General features: G+C 36.3%; 1 protein-coding gene across 3 annotated transcripts in view; it reads right to left on the reverse strand.

The window, feature by feature from the left end:
- Positions 1-379: 379 nt before the first annotated feature.
- Positions 380-20195, reverse strand: part of CNTNAP4 (contactin associated protein family member 4) — a 235562-nt gene continuing 215746 nt past the window's right edge. For 2 of the 3 annotated variants that reach the window (XM_009680987.2, XM_009680986.2), the window contains 7 exons: positions 18451-18690; positions 16686-16910; positions 15005-15138; positions 13837-13924; positions 5988-6206; positions 5576-5647; positions 380-1151 (listed from right to left, as the gene is read on the reverse strand). In XM_009680987.2, the coding sequence (XP_009679282.2) occupies positions 958-1151; positions 5576-5647; positions 5988-6206; positions 13837-13924; positions 15005-15138; positions 16686-16910; positions 18451-18690 (1172 nt within the window). In that variant the 3' untranslated portion in view covers positions 380-957. The remainder of the gene's footprint in view (positions 1152-5575; positions 5648-5987; positions 6207-13836; positions 13925-15004; positions 15139-16685; positions 16911-18450; positions 18691-20195) is intronic. The other variant, XM_068928377.1, reaches the window with a different exon arrangement.

A 20195-nucleotide genomic window follows, 5' to 3' on the forward strand; every position in this document is an offset into this window, starting at 1 on the left:
TGCAACATTTTCAGAGAATGCATCCTAGATTGTGCACAAAGCAAGCATTACTATTTCACAGAGGAAGCAATTTCTAATTCTCAAAATTTACTAGGAAAAATAACTTTGATTATCTTTTGGCGCTGTCGCTCTGGATAATTTACCTATTATTAATATTTTACTTCATCTTTCCAAGTGAAACGCTTGTCCTCTGTGGTGCTAATTTTATTTAAAATGCTTAGAATATGTACGGGTCTAACTTGAGGCCACCAGTTAACCACGAGTGAAAACCTATTACAAAAGAGACTTTACGGCATATCTGTACACACTGTACATCCTTCAGTTGTAAGCCCTGCTAGACTTGCCAGAGACAAGAGATAATAATGACATTGGCCATATCCCAGGAGAAAAAAGTACAGTTTGTTTGAACACCTTAATTCATGGCTCACAAGCAGATGCTGACACCAGCCTACAGCAGTTCAATAGGCATTTTCAGTTTCAGGAAGTAACAGGGATCACTATAAAGCAACACAGCAGAATTCCTTTAGTAACGTAAACTATTAGAAATCCACCTTTCACCTTGAACAAAATTCCAGAATCAAATTTTAAAGAGAAGGACGGGAATAGCTTCACAGCAATTTTCCCATTCAAAAAATCATATTCAGTATGTATGTTAAGCTTCAATTGTAGAAGGTCACATCAGAACAGTCGGAAACTACCAACAATGAAATTGGTTACAATATCTAATTCACTGTTACATAAAATGCATTTACGGTATAATAGCTAAAGAATGCATGTAATTTAAAGAGGCCTCCTATAGCAATCACTGAGACTGAACATATGCAGTATAATAGATCTCAAATCCATTGCATTTACTGTAGAGTGCGAGAGCTTTTTCTGTCCATCGAGAGCCCCTGGCTTGGCAAGAAAGTCAGACGATCACATTATTATTATATTAAAGAAAATCACAAATGCCAATCAGAAGAAGTATTCCTTTTGATTTTCATTGGCTGTGTTTTGCATGCTGAGCTCACTTTTCAGTGCAGACTCAGCGCTGTCTTCATTTTCAGATCCTTTTGCCTCATTTTTTGAATATATGCTTTTTTTTTTATAAATGCGTATGGCTATGGCAGTGATGCAAAGCAGGATGAATATCACAACTGCTATCACACCTAGGAGGAGAAAAGAGAGAAAAGTCACAAAACAGGATATACAAATAATAAAGCATGGCCTAGGGAGTGAGACAAAGAAGGAATGACTCTTATTGCATAGTAGAGCGGGGTGCCAGGAAGCTCAAGGATTAGGAAGCCAAATCTGCTTTTGCACCAGAATAGTACTGCAGCACCAGCTACATGGTAAACATTGTGAATTTTGCACACTGTAAATATCAAAAACTGCCACAAAATACCATATTTTTTGAAACTTTTGAAGCCTAGACCAGTAGAGATTTAGGGTAGACTGGGGGCTGTCTTTTCCTTCTTCACCATCACCCCCAGCTGCCAGCCAGCCTGACAACTCAGGCCACTGCTCTTCAGAAGCTTTGCCGCCAGATTACAACATGGGATGGCATAAAGGGCACCACTACGACTTTGCCCTTTTCCCCCACTCCCATGGGTACTGGACAAAGTACTTTCCCTTCCCTCAGTCACTCACATCCTTCACCTCTCTCACCCCACTTGCCCATCAGGAGGGAAGGGGATACACAGCCCCTCCTCAGCCTCACCCTGCCCATCAGCTCTCGTGACACTGCTCCAGCTCTGAGCAAGGGGTCTAGAGAACAGAGGCAGAGCAGAAGAGATGCACAGGGAAAAGCATATATCTGGAATCCTAAACCAGGTCTTATATCAGTTCTGTCTGCACATACCATCAAATCCAAGCCTTAGATACTTAGCAGTAAAAATGGTTACAGAAAATTAATCCCCTTCATGACCAGTAAGTACGCTGCACAAATCAGTTCACATCATAGATGAGTGGTCCTGATTACACAGTGAGGAGTATTCATAAAAGAAGATGTACAACATCTTATCACAGTGACTCCAGTGAATATTGGCCAGAGTTTATAGCTGCCTATCTTCAGGTCAAATGGGACAAAAACTCTAATATTTATTCCGCCTTGCAGAGGAAGATCCCCGCTCCACCAAACTGCCTTTGGTGTGTTACAATGGGATACAGAGCTTTTCATGATCTGCTTTAACTAAGGCTCATATCTATGTAACTGTCCTATTGTAATGAATAGCCACTAGACGAAATACAAAAGACACGGGTGAAAAGCAAGGCTAGTGAGCCTTGAGCATGTTCAGGGTAAAATAAGGTTCAGGATTCGGCTCTCTCCCTTCCCTGCAAGTTTATGACACTCAGCTGGACATCCTAGATATGGTTGTGCACTGCGCAGTTACATGAACCTAAGGTCCTAAGTGTGGAGGAGGAGTGCCAGTGCCTATGCAGAGGGTAGTGAGCAAGCTTCCTTTTCCAACAGCTTTAATAATTCCATCCTATAGGATAAAATCACTATCATTACAGCCACCTGTACTATATTGTTCCGGCTAGACAGATAGAAAACAAAGGAGCAAAATAGTATAACTTTATACAGGTGTTTACTCAGATACCATATGCGGTACATATCTAACATACAAGAGATATATATTGGGCACTTAATCTTAAAGACAACTATTTAATATTTATTGAAGTGTTACTGGGGTATGCTGCTCCTAGAGCAACAGATTAGGAACAGTGAGGAAAGAGATATTTCCCCTAGAGATAATTATGAGCTTACAGACTTCCAGCCCTTCTCCCCTCACCCTCTTTCCATCCTCATGATGATCTCAGCCCCCATTCAAGTGATGCGTCAGATGTGCAGAAGGAGAGGAATTTGGGAAGGAAAGAAACAAAAGGGAAGCAGAAAGTGCTTGTCATACAGGGTGGCAGGAAGCAAGACTTGGCTACAGGGAGGAAAAAGTAATAAACAGTCTGGGAAAGAGTTGTAATTCAGCAGTTTTGCTATGTAAGATGGAACAACCTTCTGCATAATCCAGCCTACTGTAATTGGCTACTGCAGGAAAAATAAAAATACTTAGTACCAAAAGAAAGTCCTCAAAAGAGAGTGCTGTAAATAAAAATGGACCATCCATTCTCAGGCAAATCTCAGCATTTGTCAGTTGTCATTCTCAGATACGAGCAGCCAGCTTTTTTTTTTTTATGTTAATAGACATAGATTTTTTACATGATATTTTTCAGACTGTAAAATCTAAGTAAATACCTAGTGATCTGGTTCGTCTTTGATTAAATAGAACAGTCATTCCCTTGTTTCACAATCACAGCACGTGCCTTACATGCCTCCTATAAGGGCTTGTCTATAAACATGCCTCAAACTCGAGGGCACTAAAGTGGTATACGTATGAGTATTGTACAGTTTTCTTTATTTTGATTTTTAAACAACTAGATTTAAGCAGTAAAAAAACTGTGAGTACATATTCCCAAATATGTTTAATAACAATAAAATTGTGAGGTTATTATTACCTTTAAAAACTTCAACTATTGCAGCTTGAAGTTCAATGATTTTGTTGTTAGTACACTTAAAATTACCCACCCACACTAAATTATCTAGTACCTAGAGTAATCTTTATGTACAGATACATATGCAAAGTAATACTTATCTTTTGCAACAGTAAAGTAATTTTTGACAGTTAGAAACAGCAGAACTCAGAAACCATACGTGAAATTCCGACTTCATTGAATTCCTTGGTAAACTTCTCAGGGTTTGTGTACGTAAAAATACTTGTTCATTGTATTTGCTTCATATTTTCTTCAATATTTATTTGATAATCACTTAGCTCTGTTTCTACTGAAGAACAGTACTACAATGCGAACCTCATATTAGGTATCACAAAACTCATGCTGTTATACTTTTACCTTAGATGCTTGTTTCAGGACATTCAAATAAATAAAGAGTTAATTATTAGCAACAACAGAAAAACTGAAACAGCACTGAAAGCAAAGAAGCTTCTAGATTTGATTATGTCTTATTTTAGTAGCTTAAAGCTAGAACTGTGGAGAATAAGTCAATAGGTACTGACCATAGCAGGTGCCAATATTTAAATGGCAGACGTGCAGGTGACAGCAGGTTCTAGTCTTAAGTCCACCTTAATGTCCAGCCCTAAGTGCCTTTACCCTCAGTGAGAACCCCTGGTAACTTTATTCTGCTAAATCTCACTATGTCAGTTGTCTGTTCAGGCTCTTAATACCCTTAGGAATGAAACCTATGCCAAATTTAAAGGATCAAGGACCTTTCCTTCTCCCATTCCCTCTTCTTGCTGAATGACTAATGACCTACTGAATTATACAGTTGAAACACCATTTGCAGGAGTGAAAAGAGGTTTCCTTCCCTCACCTCCTCCCCAGAGAAGACATACCACCAGAACTTCTCACAAGGGAAAATTCTCACAGGAGACAAGCTCACTAAAGAAAAAAGTTGAGCCGTCATAGCCATATGCTTGCTTCAACATTAGTGAGGGAAACTGAAATTCCCCTAGAGTATCCATTTCCCCAAACTCTCACTGTTAAAACTCACTTGACTACCTCCATTCCTGCTAAAGAGAGAGAACTGGTAGGCTTCCCAGCTGCTATTGGGATGGAGCTCAGCTCCAAAGATGTTCAGTTAGGAGAACATAGTAACTGAACCTGTTCATCCTGATTATCAGTCCTGTACTTTAAGCATAAGACCTTTTATCCTAAGCCACAAAGCAAATATTTTCTGATAGTGATATAAAGTAAAGGGACTATCACCATATTTACTTTGGGAGCACTTAAACTGTATGTGGTCCTTCCACTATGTCTTTACGAAGAATAAGTGTTTTTAAAAAAATGTTTGTGGATGACCATTTGTAATTCACTTCAAACTGGTCAAAGTGAGCAAACGAAACAGTATGGAGAAGGCGTGGACATTGCACTTCAGACTAACAGTAACTAAATATTTTAAAACTATTTTAATGTGTATTTTATTTTTAAGCTGTAAATCAGTGAAAGTGGTTCGCTGCCCAAGAATGTACTGCTTTCCAGCTGCATAACTAAAATGAAACTTGCCTAAAAATGTCAAAGGATTCATTCAAGGAATGTGAACCCCCATTTTCCCAAGAAAGAGCTGCGCTGCTGAGATCTATTAAGCATCAGATTCTTTACTTTAAACTTGTCCATGTAGCAAAAGGTAATATTTCGGCATAGCTAGAGAGCAAACATTGTTCTTTCTCTAAGATATGTTATTTGTCACAACATATCTGAGTAGTTTGTTGTTAAGTCCTAAACACTAACACTACGCAGGCTGGAAACTTGTTCTTAATATCTTGTGCTTCAAGAGGGTATTCCAATGTACAGAAACACTGATGGCATAACTTTATGTGACAAGAAAACCTGAGAGCTACCGATTGCATTTTAAAACATCACTTGCGTTTTTGTCTTTCAATGTGTATCACTTGCAATAAAACAAATCCCTGGTGCTTTTTGCTAGCGCACACAAAACTCTCACTGACTTCACTTCAACACTGAAAGATTCACAGTCATTTAAAAAATAAAGTTGCAATGGAGTTGTTACAGTCCCTATTACCTCCAATAATTGCAGAGTCACTTCTGATTGCATTAGCTAAAGGCTCTCCCTCATCTATTGGTCCAGAATGATCTGCAGCAGAAAAGAAAGGAAAATGACAGACAAATAGAAGGAGGGTTCTCCAGATAAACGCATATGGTTACAGTATGGAATAGCAGCACTTGTGCGGGTCCAAAAGAGTGCAAATATCAGTGATGTAAATAATGCTTCATAGAGGTGAAGAGAAAAATGAAAACATTCACAGAAAAAGACAAAGGCTAGAGAAAGGGAAGTAAGCGCAAAAAGAAGAGAATTATTTTTCAGATTATCCCTGCGGTGTTAAGCCATGCTAAAAAAGAGGTAGTAGTGATGCAGGTCATGAGTACTCTAGATTTGGCTTTAGAGATTAGAACAAACGATAACCATATGCTACCTGCAAATGAATGGGTTGTTTCACTTGATGTTGAGTCAGCTCCAGTTAAAGTGCCACAGTTGGATTCAGTGAAGCGTCCCTTTACAATGATGGGGGCTGAGCCGCTGTGGTGCAGTGCAGCCTTCAAAGGAGCAATGTGGTTGAACTGCACTGAAGAGAGACAGCCAATAAACCCCTGAGAATTTGCCTTCATAGTCTCCTCATCTACATCGCTGTTTTCTGTTAATCAAAAGGAACAGAGCACAATTAATCATAGTGCAAACGAACAAAATAAAGTGACAGAAGAATAAATGAATAATTAACCTGTGTTCCTCTGAGTATATTTGAGTTACAGCAACATATGTAGATTCACTGCATCCCTTTCTTATCTGTCTTTAATGAAAAGACAGTCAGATACATTCAACACTTTTTAAGGATGACAGTCACTAGTCTGCTGAGGGAAATGCTTTTAACTCACTGTAGCAAGTTCCAAAGCAAAAAGATTAAAATGTAACTAAAATATTTAAATGAAAATGCATCATTTTTTCATTCTGCAAAAAGATAAGGATGAAGCATGCATTCATGAAAAATACATATTTTATTAGGCTCCTTCTCATAAATATTTACATTACTGGACCATATTCTTTCCACAGATTCATATATCTACTCCATCCCACCTTCATCAGCTTTGTCAAAACAAGCAGTCTCTGAACACCTCAGATTTTGGTAATAAATAATGATATTTTTCTGTGAAATTAAAAAAAAAATATATTGTTCCAATTTACTGTATATTTTAAACATGATGCTATTAGCTTTTCCCCTAAAACAACCCTAATCCTCTTATTCTCTTGAGCTGCCTTTCTCAACATATGCACCCTGTCAGAGCTCACTATTTACTCAGCAGCTAATGCTCACTAATGCACTAGTCTGGCAATGGAATACAGTTTATTCCCTCTGACACTTCCAATTTAAACAAAAACTCTGGAACTACTAATTGCTCAAAGAGGACTCCTAAAGAAAGTAAGTTGTTCAGTCAGAATGTCATCTCATTCTTTTACTTCTCCACCTTATCCTACAACACACGGTTCAACTTGTGATCTTTACAATGGCTACCGTAATTTTAAATATCAATATGCAACGCAATCTTCAGTACAATGAGGTTTGTAGTGAAAACTGGGGTAATGTGTTTTGGTAGAAGGTCGCAAAGTAACAAGAAAATGTCTTTCTCAACTGTTCTCTCCTTAAATTCAAAGCTGGTATACTAGTAGACAGATGGATGCAGGCCAAGAGTCTGCTCATCTAAACCGATAGACTACAAAAAATGTCGATGTTTAACTGCTTATTTTATCTCTATAACATAAACTGTGTTTCTAATTATTTCCTTACAGCACTGCTGGGTCTGCTAGACCTGGATGTCGTGTAAAAAAGACTTTAATGTGAGAAGGCAAGAAAAAGTTGTCCCAAAATATATTGTGGAAAGAAATATATTCCTAACTATACAGCAGATGGAAAATTTGCAGAGTGAAGGATTTTCTATTAACTTCTAGTTTCCTAGGCAAAGCATTTGGCAAATATTTTTTGCATATATAATACAAAAGGAAGCTAGATATGTAATAATCCTTAGGGTTCAGTTGGCTCATTAGTTAGAAAAGACTATTGGGATAAAGTTAAACTTTGTATCATATCACTGGAAAAAGAGATAAGCTTTGGGGAACTCAAATTTATATCAAATTTTCCTGCCTAAAAATGACACATTAAAAAGATGTTGCTTATCAGGGACTGCGCTTTGTAAAAAACTGCAGTTGTGCACCCTTAGGCATCTTTATAACAGTTCATTTGCTAAATGTACTCAACATTTTTCAGGAAATAAAGACTAAATTACCCTACCTACATTGCCTCATTCAAAAAGTAACCAAAACCAACCCTATCTTTTGAATTCTACTTCAGTCATCGGTCCTCTACAAGGTAGTATTGAAAGTTAGTGGATAGCCAGCTCCTGACAGAGCACTTTAAGGTAAGAACCGTGAAACCAAAAGACTTAGGTGTGACCTCTGTACTTTTATGATGATGACAATCAAGATTTCAAATTTTTTCAAATTTCTATAGAATCTTATCTCAGATCCTTCCTTTGCTTAGCTTTTCCCAGTCTGCCTTTCATTTCACTCAGCAAAAGATTTTTTTTTTTAATCTACCCAGTAGAAAAAATTAACGAACATTAGACATTCAAAGTTAAATTTTCAGCTGGAGTTGCTAATGGTGCATTTGGAAGGGACTGTTGCATAATCCTACATTTGCACAACAGTGCTGTGTTGGTACACACGTTTTATTTCAGCCATTTTTTTGCAGGAAAAGTGCTTATTACAGTAAAGAGTAACTATATTTACACACCCACTGACTTCAACTACATTTGTATTTTTTTTCTGTCATAAATGTGTGACCAAGTTAAAGGCAGTGCCATTACACTTTAACTTTTTTAGAACATGAAGAAATGCAAGATTCTTTAACTGAAGTTTAGGTTTAGAGTGTTCAGGAGCCATCGGGAGGAGATAAAGTGCTTTGGGCAAATGAAAAACTTCCACATGTGGATCAGAAATTTTGCATGTTTTGGTTACTAGTGGTTTTAATTAGAAAGTAATTGATTTGAGGAAATCTGCTTAAAATACCTCATTAAATAATCAGTTTTCTGGACTGTAGGCTTTTGTGTACAGAAGTATATCCTTTAAAAATATTCCAAAACAGTTCAGAGCCCTTTTCATTAACTTGCTACCAGTTAGTTTACTGTCAAAAACCAGCTAGTAAAAATAGTAATTTAATTAACATGAAATAAAAAGAGAAAATTCTGCCACTGTGACTTTTTGCTGCTTTTTCAGCATTAAAAATCCAGCAGTCAGCAGCTGCAAGTAGGTTTTTTTTTCGGACTTGCCATTTGCCACATTGCTGAGAGTGACTAGGAAAAAAAACATTTATTTTAATAATGAATTTGTTTCATTTTTTAATGTTTTATTTTAAACATTAGAAGGCAAATATTTGCCAATGGAATTATTTCATCAAATTAAAGTATCTTCGCTAAATTCCTGAATATTGATTTTTAAATACTGGCATTTCAGCCAAGATTTTAAGACTGCTGGAAACTTTCTCTTTCCCCAAATGATTGTGCTGAAAAGCTTCTTTACTGGAAGTATGCCTAGACAAGCTTGGTTGACTAAATAAAAAATCTGATGAAAAAAACCCAGATTTTAAAATATGCCTCTAATGAATTTGCTGGACTACATTAAATTAAAGCAGCTGTGTAGAAAATGCATATTTTATGTTAACAAGCATATATTAAAAGCTTTTCACTACCTTTAAAAGACTAAATTTTACTATTTTATTACTATTTAAATTCCCAAATAGCAACAAAAAGCTGATCTAAGAGAAATGGGACTTTTCAAAGCAACTGTTAATTAGCATGTGCTTTACCTCAGCCCTTGTACAGGAGTACTCAGATATTATTGTTTTAAAAGGCTGATTTTAAATTAACAATTTGAATTATCGCTGTATTTTACATATCAGCAGAGCACAGTAAGAGTTCTGCAATTCCATCATTCCTTTATCAGTAAAAACTATAATAATTAGAGCTCTTTTTTTCTTAAGCAAGCTATACAATTATTAATTATCCTCAACAATATTTGCATTAAGTAAGTTAGTCTTATATGTATTTCAGAGACAAATAAACTGACACGGAAAAGGACAAATTGACTACAGATAGATAGAAATAGTTTTAATACACAGAAATCACATTTTAAATGTGAATACAAAATATCCTTCAAGAGATTAGTTTAAAATCAATGTATTGGTTTAACTTAGGTCTTTTGTTTAACAGTCCAGTGAAACTTTATTTTTATTTATTACTAAAATAACCATTTTTACATTGTGTGAGGTCTCCATACTTGGGGTCATGCCTTGGCTTAACTCAATTGACTTAAAGTCACTCATTCTCTTAAGCTGTAACACTCGGTGTATAAATCAGCTCTAAGTAAAGCTTGCTGAAAACATAACCTTATCTTAGTTGGCAGGGAAAGACTGACTACTGCCCCCTAAGAAGAACATCTCCCAGAGCAGTCTACACTCAGGCTGGCATGGCTAGGAAACTTTGTTGTGGGCAGATATGGCTTTATTCATCTGAAGGAAACTACTTTATCAGTGGGTTGCTATAAGAAGAGAGGTTTCTACAGCCTTCCTACAGTGTGGGGTGCTTTGAGAAGGAAGGAGTACCTGCGAAGCGAAAGCCTACAAGGAGCCCTTTGGGCTTTCATCCTGTAAATTGGGTGGCTGAATATGGTTTTTTCTCTTTTCCCTCACAACCTCACCTTCATGTACTTAGTTGAATCCCAATAGCCTTTAGCTCCCAGGCTATTTTGTCACAATGTTACATAAGCAAAATTCAAGAGTTTTTAACCTGGAAAGCTTAGATTTTGGAAAATGAGACAGAATACTGATTTTTTTTTTCTGGGAATTCGAAATTATTTAAGTAACTGATTCTCAGATTTGCTTTTAACAAAAACCTAGGCTATATATAACTGCAAAAGAGTTCAGATCAAGTGCCTCTTCAATTGCAGATAACTCTTAGAAAATCCATAGCTTTGTGACCTGCAATACCACTTACCAGCTCTTCCTGACCAACATTTCAAAGTATGAGAAACAGATAATGGTTTCCTATTTTGGTACTTCTTCCTTTGTTTAAACCTCCTCTTTCTACTCCCTTCACAGTATCCCCTCCCATTTCTAGACAGCAGGACTTTATGAGATTCAGAACCAAAGCAATAACGTCTATAAAAGATGTGATTTCCTTTTAAAAGCCAGACCACTATAGCATATTTTTTCCTCAAGATAGAGTCAAATTGAGCTGAATGCCCCCATAGTCTTTGTAACTTCATCTTTCACACTATTCTTCTAATGCAAAGCAATCATATAACCAAAGAAATGCCCATCTCTGGACCTTTATAACAGTGTGATTTCTCTGCAAGAGACAACACTGATCTTTAATTTAAAAGAGTGATCAAAAGAGACTCCTATTTTCCTAAAAATATACATTTAATTATATTGGCTCAAATACATTTTTAAGGAAAAATTATGCAAGCTTTGATATGAAATTTCATAACAAAGAAGTAAAAACCTTTACTTCTGTATTGTTCTTTGCGATATTGCCCTTATGTGAGCATGTCTGGGATGGAATAATACGTTCCAAAGCATTATCAGTACTTGATTCAATTTTATTATTGATTTATTTTTAAACATATGTTAAACAATTTTCATCTAAAAGTTTATATTTCAGCTAATATTGCTTCATATATGTGCTTAAACTGATGATTCTCCTTTCCGTTCTCTCTCTGTTCCTATCTACATGCTAGTTCTTTGTTAAGACTGTTCTATAAAAATAATTTCTAGATTTCAAAATTAATATGCATTTGTTTGTGTTAGAAGTCCTTAATTACATAAAACATATCAAATAGACTAGGATTTTTCCAAAAAATTATAACTAACCAATAATTAGGATTTTTAAAAAACTTACACATCTGATCTTTAAATTTTATTATTTAATTCATTTTAAGGTAATTCTCACCAGTTAATGAGAAACTAATTCTCATTAAGTTAAGAGAGTTAATTCTCTGTTAATGGAAATGCAAAAAAAATCACTGAACACATTTTATTATATATTCAAAACGATTCTTTCACTTCTTCTAGATATCACTCTTAGAACCGAAAACACAACCATCTGCTGTATGAGCCACTAAATTATTTATACCTGAAATATCACATTCAGATCTCTCTCAAATACTCCGTCTACATATATCTACTTTTCAAAACGATAGGTCAGACATAATCTTACTTATGCACCGGTTTTGAAACTATGAGTAGTTTGTGAGCTTGAATGTATCATGAAACCCTTTTTCCAGTCAACATTACACGTAGGAGAGGCTACACTGGGAACTGGTGTGTGTGTGTGTGTGTGGGTGTGTGGGGGTGTGTGTGTGTGTGTGTGTGGATGTGTGTGGGTGTGTGTGTGTGCACACATACGTGAGAGAGAGTGAAAGAGAATTAAACTCTCATTTTACTCAGAACAGATGAGATGGTCTGCATACACCTTTTGTGCAGCTTTTATAAGACTTGAATGCGTTATAGGTCAGATAGATGCAGGTCCAGACTTAGTGACTCTAACTTAGTGACTCTAATCCCATGGCATGAAGGACATTTTTAGATAATGCTTTACTCTCAATAGGTTATTTTATGGGAAAAGAGCAGTTTTCTACTTTCATACTCAGGACAGTATTTCTGGGTCTGTTACAATGGCAGGAACATTGATTTGCCAAAGCGGTTATAGTAATCCCAAAGGTACTATACCACAAGGGTAGATATATAGATCCTAGAGGAACACCTCAGGTACATAGTAGTAAAATTCCTCTGAACTAAACCCGGTAAAACTGAATGTTCAGAAACACTTTTTAAAATTTCTGTTTTAGGCTAAGTATTGTATAAAACAGGTAAATAGTTCCCATAAGCCTAGGGGAGCAAGATAAAATAATATATGATCTATATCAATTTCAAATGAAAACTCAATTTTTTCTACGTCACATTTCAATTTTCTGAATTTATTCCTACAAAAAGCCTTTGTTAACACTTTAGCTTACTTAAAGGGATTTTAAAAGAATGTGAAACCATTATTCTCCTGCAGGCAGTTCACCGCCTAGATGGTTAGGCATCAAAGAGAGATGAAGGGAGGCAGTTCATTTTCCAGTCTCGTTTTGGAACAAGGTGCATAATTTTTGTCAGAAATGCTTTCTTTGTTAAAAATAAACAGAGATGCTGACACTAAAGGTAACAACCACTATGTCATAGGAAATCCTGAACATTTAAGTTCTGTGAACCTTTGTATCATCTTTTCCTGCAAACTATAGTTTGACAGACCTGTTTATTCTACACTCCCCCTAAAACTGAACATGGAGGGATGAAAATAATCACTCCTAACTACAAAATGGTGAGAAGATCAATGCAGCTTTAGTTAGTATACATCACTAACTATGTCAGACTTCACAGCTCTCTTTTCACACTGTTGCAACAAAAAGTACTGTTAGAGCTAGAATGCACAAATGGACCTTTGCTTGACACTGAAATGTAACAACACAGACTTGAAGTTACTTTACAGGAAAGAGAAATAAAATTTCCATCAGATTTTCACCAGAATCACACCTTAATCTGTCACTGAGGTTTCCCAATATGACAAATATAGAAATAATAAGATCTTGAAAATTCTAGTTCAGCCTATTTTCTTTTATCATATTTGAAGGAATGGCAGTTAGGGAAAGGTAAACTAGAGGTTGATCACTACAGATAGAAAGCTTATGACAAATCAGTGCTAGACAAAATATTTTGCCTTAATTTGCTTAATTTCTTTTAAGAAAGTAACTTCAACAAGGGTTTTGCTTACACTACCCTAACCTTAATAGTTTACTCCAAAATATAATAAAGGAAAGTGTCTCAAATATGGTACCTGATTAATACTACTCTGTGCTCCTTGTGTATGATTTGATACTGATTTAGTTTTTCTTGAGAGTAAGAAAAATGTTGTGTTTCCTAATGCTTGACTGCAAAATGAGAGAGATAAATGTGAAATTATTTTTAATGGAACCCACTTACTCATTTTTCAGGAAGCACTTACACATGATTATATTTGCACTTCGACAGGACTGAAGTTTCTACCTTGATTGTCACTCAGTGTCTAATTAAATCCAAGACAATGCATGTCTCGCAGTGAGATTAGGGTTATTATTTTTTATGTGCCATGATGACATTTTGATCTATGTTTTGGAAATTCATGTGGCGTTCCACTCACCTAAAATCTTGCCAAGTGTAAGGGACTTGATTGCATTGAATTCTGTGCCTGAAGACAGAATAAATTTCATTCTTTCATTCTGGTTAACCTGCAGAATGGTTCAGTAGAAAACAATGTAGAATCACGGAAAAGATATTAGTCAACATTTGCAAAAAAGAGAGAAGATGAAGGTTAAGAATAAAAAGAACTGAGGGAAACATTTGTTAATTGTACCATAAAAACTAATCAATGAATCGATGATAAGCTTCCCCACTGATTACGGCTGTGATACTTCTTAAGCATCCCACTCAGTAAAACCATTATTATCTCACTGATTTATATGGTTCCTTCCTAGTCATCTACAGGATGAACAAAACTGGTAAACCTCTGAAAATACAAAAAAGGCTCTTCATATTAAAAAAGGCTCTCAACTTTTAATACATAATTAAAGATTAAATATACTGTTAATGCTGTGCCTCCATGTTCCCTTTAGAATAACTTGCCTTCTAGTCTGGTACCACTGCATAATTACACAAATTCAGCTCCTGCCCCAAAACGCTAACTTCTAACATCCTTTTTTTTTAATACTTAATTTAAAGTTAAGGCTTTTTATATATTAGTATCTAGAAGCAGCATATTAAATATTTCTATCTTATCATCCAATTTCATCAAACATAAGGGAAACCTAAAATCCAAAATTTTTCTAGATATTTTTTCCTTAATATTCATATTCCTTCAATGTAAAAGGGACCTAGGAGAATTAGACAAGAAAGCTAAATTATAACCGGAGTGATAAAGTGTTTGAACTGTTGTTTGATACTTTATTTGAGACAAAAAAACAAAATGCAAGACCCCAAATAGGTAACAAGTCATCCCCATTTCACAAACTATAAAGGTCCAACTGTAAAACAATTCATTGTACTCACATATAAAATGAGGAGGAGGAACCGACCTTTATAACAGAAAACTGACCTTTTAATAGAAAAGATAGACTTCAAAGAGATTGTCTAATCTAGACATACACTGAGGCTCAGCAGCAGCCTGCTGTGCTTCACTTTATTTACTTGAGCTATTAAAACATGGTTTATTTGGGAGTACTTGTTTTATTGTAACTATATATTTCATTTTGCTTTGGATCTTATACTCTGATGACAATCCCCCCCCTCTTTTTTTTGCTTAACTGAATTACCTCTACAAAGAGCATTTCTTCCTCTCTGTTAATCTTGACATGTTGCAGCTGTCCATCAGCCAAGTTTTTGAAATTGATGCTGAAGACATCAGGATCTTGATGGCTATCTAGCTTATACCTGATCTGTAAACTTCCTGCAGGAATTGATAAAATGGTATAATAAACCATGTACAAAACAGATCGTGGAGGTAACACACCATTCTTCCTCTTTCACATGCACCTTTATGGAGCAAGACAAATATCCAATTTATCTGAAGGATCAACCTGACTAGCAGAAATTGACATATGTGAGAAAAGAAAGAAGGTAACAGAAAAGAAATAGAAATATTGGAAGTGGGAAGTAATAGCAAAGATAACCAGAAACTGCGACAAATCTGAATAATGAGCTAAAGAGTAAAAATGTGCAGCAATTTATTTAAGTATTTTTAAAATTCAGGTCAGAAACAGTTGGTCTGGTAGATCATATCAATGTGACTTATCGTATAAAACTCATCTTATTACCTTAACAGCTCTGTTCTTGAGTAGTATTTACATTGTTCAGACCTCTGAATCTCTGACCAGTTCACAATTCAGTAGGATGTAGTTAATTGTTTCTATCTCACGTCTATCTCACTTTCCATTTCTTTCTGTAAATTCTCCATATACTGTCTGTACACATATGTAGCACATATGATCTCATACAGACTCTTTCACACCAGAACAGAAGCACAGTGGTTTACTGCTCAGACACTTCCTATCAGTCACAGATGAACAACTTTCTTCTTTTCTACTAGAAAGCAAGACCCAGAGTTTCTTATAGGAAAACACGGGCAGAGCTGGGCCTGTCATGAGTAAAGCACGTTCCACCTCTCATAAATGGGAAGGATCCCAGGAGAATCCCAGGATGTTTCTGCATCCCAGAGATGCAGACTGTACCCAGAGAAGTCAGAGTCCCTTTGAGCATAGGATCAGTGTGACTCCCATGGTCAGAATGGGCCAAAACCTTCGCAGACAAACCTAAGGATTTGACCTAGTCTGATTTCCTTTTAATTAAAAAAAACCCGAAGATTTTAGTCAGATGTAAGACAAGAAAAACAAGCATTCAGAAATTAGAAGAAAAGAGGAAAGAATGGAAAACAAAGATCGGAGTAAAATTTCATGCTCAGCTTAAATGGAAACAGGTCATCTGACAACAATTGCATTACATGTATTTTGGCCAGGAATACAAGTAGCCTGTGGTAATAGCTGAGCAAAACGGCCTGTAACTGATTTGGAAAATGGGCAATACACTTTCAACAAGTACTTCATTTCATTGTTTATCAAATATTTTTGGCACTTTATACTTTGCATGTGTAATGGACACAGCAGACATATTTTGAGTCTCATTTTGAAACTTGCAAAAAATACAGACTAAAATATTCTACTGCATTTCTAAAGGATTTCCAGAAATAATAATTTTCACTGGTAGGATTTTTAAAAAGTAGTAAAAATTTGAATTACAGTAGGAGGAAATACTAGAGTATGGCTGCAGCAATTTTTCAGGTGGAAAACATTGCTTGGTACAGTTGAAAAATAAATTCACCATCTAAAGCAACTGCAGGACAATGCTTAGCTTATGATTCAGGTCTGGGAATTAGAATGAATCTAGGTTGGCAGCTATGAGGTTCATCAGTGTTTCCAGACAGTCTAGATGAATACTCACCATTTTTGGTGAGAATGACTGAGAGATATTCCTTGTAGAAGGAGCTGACATAAAGCAGTAAGCTTGGCGTCCGTGTTGTTCGGAAGGTAAATGTAATTGCCTCCCTGTTCAGTGTCATATCAGCATAGAAAGAAGAAGCATGAGAACTGGAATTTTTAGCTAAGGTGTAGTATTCTTGAAAATTGTATGTCACAGAAGTGCCAGTCCCAAAATAGGCAGAGATCTCTGAAATAACAGGTAATTCAGTTTTAAATATCATGCAAACAATAGTAAGGCTTTTTTCTTTTTCCATCACAGAAAGAATAAAAGTATTCTTAGCTACAGCGATAAAGCTGAAAAAGAAATATTAATGGAACTACTATTCAGAATTGTACAGAATAATTAAATTCATCCTGGACCGAAACCCAGCTTGCTAAGCAGCTTATCTATCTGTTGTATGAAGAAGTTTGTTTTGTCTGGTTTTGAACATGCCTTCTGATTTTTTCCTGTTTATCCATATCCTCCAGCCCATATATCCTCTTAACTTTCTATCCTGTTCCTACAGAGAAATGGGTACGGGATGTAAGCACAAACGTTTTGACTAAACTTGGCCACACCTGAAATGCTAGATGCTGGGAAAGAGGCAGGTCAGATGGGAGAAAGAAACGGGAGAATACGAACCAGGTTATGGTCTTCTCACAGATGAGTCACTCATAGAGGGTTTCTGTGTCTCCTCACAGAGGTTTTCTGCTAAAAGTCACTGTCTTGGACTACATTGTTTTTGCATGCAGACTCCACATTTATGAAACGTGTGAAATTACTGTAATCTGATACAGTATCTTTGATAGAGGGTGACTGAAAGTAATTATTTATTATAGGACATCCCACACTTTCAGCTACAGGACCCACTCAGGCTCTGCAGAATAATAAACAGAGAGTGTGACCATCGGTCCCTTTTGTTGTCTCTGTTGGGGATGAGCAAAGTTTTGTTTCTCAGTGAGTGGCATTAGCTCCACAGTGATAGATACGGAAGGAATTCACATGAGTCCCTGTATCCTGGTGGTGGCAGTGCTGGTTTTTCAATGGCTGGACTTATGCCTTGCTCATTGATTTACAGGAACAAGGAGTTATGGCATCTAAGTCACGTAGCACTTTGCAGGATGCATTTAATACATGAAGGAAGCATGCTGTTTCTAGCAGACAAGAATTATTTGAAAATACTAAGAGTTCTGGATGAATTTCCACTCTTAAAAGTCAAACACAATGACTTGAGATCACCCATCAGTATTATGCTACAGCAAAGAGCTTTTTTAAAATAACTGGCAAAATGGGCTCAGTCCTGTCTGTTTCCTATGATCTCACTTATCTTTGTGAGTAAAAAACAGTTTGGGGATTTTCTGCTTCTTGGTTTGTTTTCCAAATTTAGCCCTAGTTTTGAAATTAAGACTTGAAAGAGAGAAATCCAGAAGTATTGATAATCGTAGTATAACATAAAAGTATCAAAATCATTGCATAATATTAAAGAAAGGATGCTGATCCTCTTGGAGAGTGGAGTGTCTCCTTTATATGGTATATGTTGACTGTACCTCTCTGGAAGAATTACGATGGTGTTAAAGCTAGCAACAGTCACTGAACAAATTCAGCTGAATGTTCCTCTATACTAAGTTAAGCTCACTCATAAATATTTTGCAAGTCTTTAGGCATATCTTTAAAAGGCAGTAAAGATCTTGTTCTAGACTGTATGGTTCTATTTTTAATAATTCATAAAGCTAAAAGACATGCTTGCCTTTCTTACAGAATGGCCCAGAGTAAGCAGAGAAAGAGCAGTCACAAGAGAATCCGCTGTATTTCTCTCTACATTTTCCTCCATTCTGACACAGGTTACCATAGCTGCTACAATGTCCAGGACAGCCTGGTTCAACTCCCGGCGTTATCTTTGCTCTCTCTTCCAGGTCAAGGGCTATTCCATTTAACTGTAAAGAACGAATGCATCCCAAAAATCCTTTCTGCCTGGATGCTGTCCCACCTGAAATGAATTCACATAAGCTTTTAAAAATTGAAAAGAATCGAAGTGTAAAAACTTCTTCATGTTTTACAGTCCATTATGAGTTTCTAAGATACATGCCTACATATGTGAAAATATTTATAAATAGCTCTAAAAGCATATCTGATTACTCTTTTGTCAAGTAATTACAGTGAACTCTTGAAGCTTTTAATAGAAAACAAGGATTTAGCACAGTAAAGATACCAAGCAATGATGCATACTTCAATTAATTCACAAAGGAGTCACATCCAGAAATTAGGGTTTTTTAAAAAAAGAGTAGATGGAGAGGGAGAGGGGAAGGAAGAGGGAAGGAGAAATGAAGTCTAACTGTGGAAATGAGTTCCTAAGTTTAGGGCATTAACATGAGATCCTAGATGCTCTGGTTCTACCTCCTCAACAATTTTAGGGATGTTGTTTAGTATTGGTACATTGTCACCTAGGAGAAGATCCAGATCTTCCGACTACTGCTTTGAGTTTGCCTGTCTTGTTCAAATGCTAATACATGCTCTATGTGAATTGTTGCTGAGCTTGAGAGACTTTTAAAGGAGAAAGAGCTTTGTCATGATCGGTGCCGAGAGCCAAGCTCTCATCTACAAGATAGGAAAGTCTGGGCCCATATGATGCAGTGCGGCCACTCTAGCTGATTCCTTCCGGACAATATTCCAGCCTTTCCTTTTCCTTAGTAAAGCAATATTCAGATTCGGCAACAGAAAGGCAGATAGTTTACTGAACTGGTGTGCTGAACACTGCTCTTCAGCCTGCAGTGTATACCTTGTAAGACAGACCTAGCCTCAGTCTCTGTTCCTCAGTTTCTCATTATGAGATGGGAATAACAGTGCTTCACTGCTTCAATATCTTAAACTTTGTGAAAGTTGTAGTACTAGGGGACACGTCATATGAGGTAAAAAGAAAGAGGATAAAGCACTCCTTTCCAGATTTTGTTTCTGTGTTCTAAGTTCTCTATATTGATCTTTAAAACACCATTAAGGTCTGTGGGGCACAAACTGATTTATAAGCATATTACATTTATACATATTAGAGTACTCATTTTACTGGTACTTGGTACCTTGAAATACCTGTTAAGTCTTTTATGGCTAAAATGGCACAAAACCACATAACAGTAAGAAAGTTTTCTTTGTGTTGCCTCTGCTAAAATTAACATTTTGATGGCAGCTTTCAGTTTGAGTTGATAGTTTTTGGAAAACCAGAGTATTTACATTTAACAAGGAAATCAAGAGGGTTTTAGCCTGAAGAAATCACAGTTCTAGTAAGTTAGTAAATGTCTGATAGGTAACTATGGCAGGTACTAGGCAAACACTAGGCAAACAAGAAGATACTTAAACAAAAGGTGTCTCAGCTAATGCCATTCTTCTGTCACTCTATTTGTTTCATGTTCCTTAGATGTTTTCACTAGCTTGAGCAGATAAGTCTGAGCACGGAGTAATGAATGTACCAGCAGGCTGTAAGTAGAAGTAGTCAAACAGTAA

The sequence above is a fragment of the Struthio camelus genome, chromosome Z (genome assembly GCF_040807025.1).
Source record: "Struthio camelus isolate bStrCam1 chromosome Z, bStrCam1.hap1, whole genome shotgun sequence".
Taxonomy (NCBI): Eukaryota; Metazoa; Chordata; class Aves; order Struthioniformes; family Struthionidae; genus Struthio; species Struthio camelus.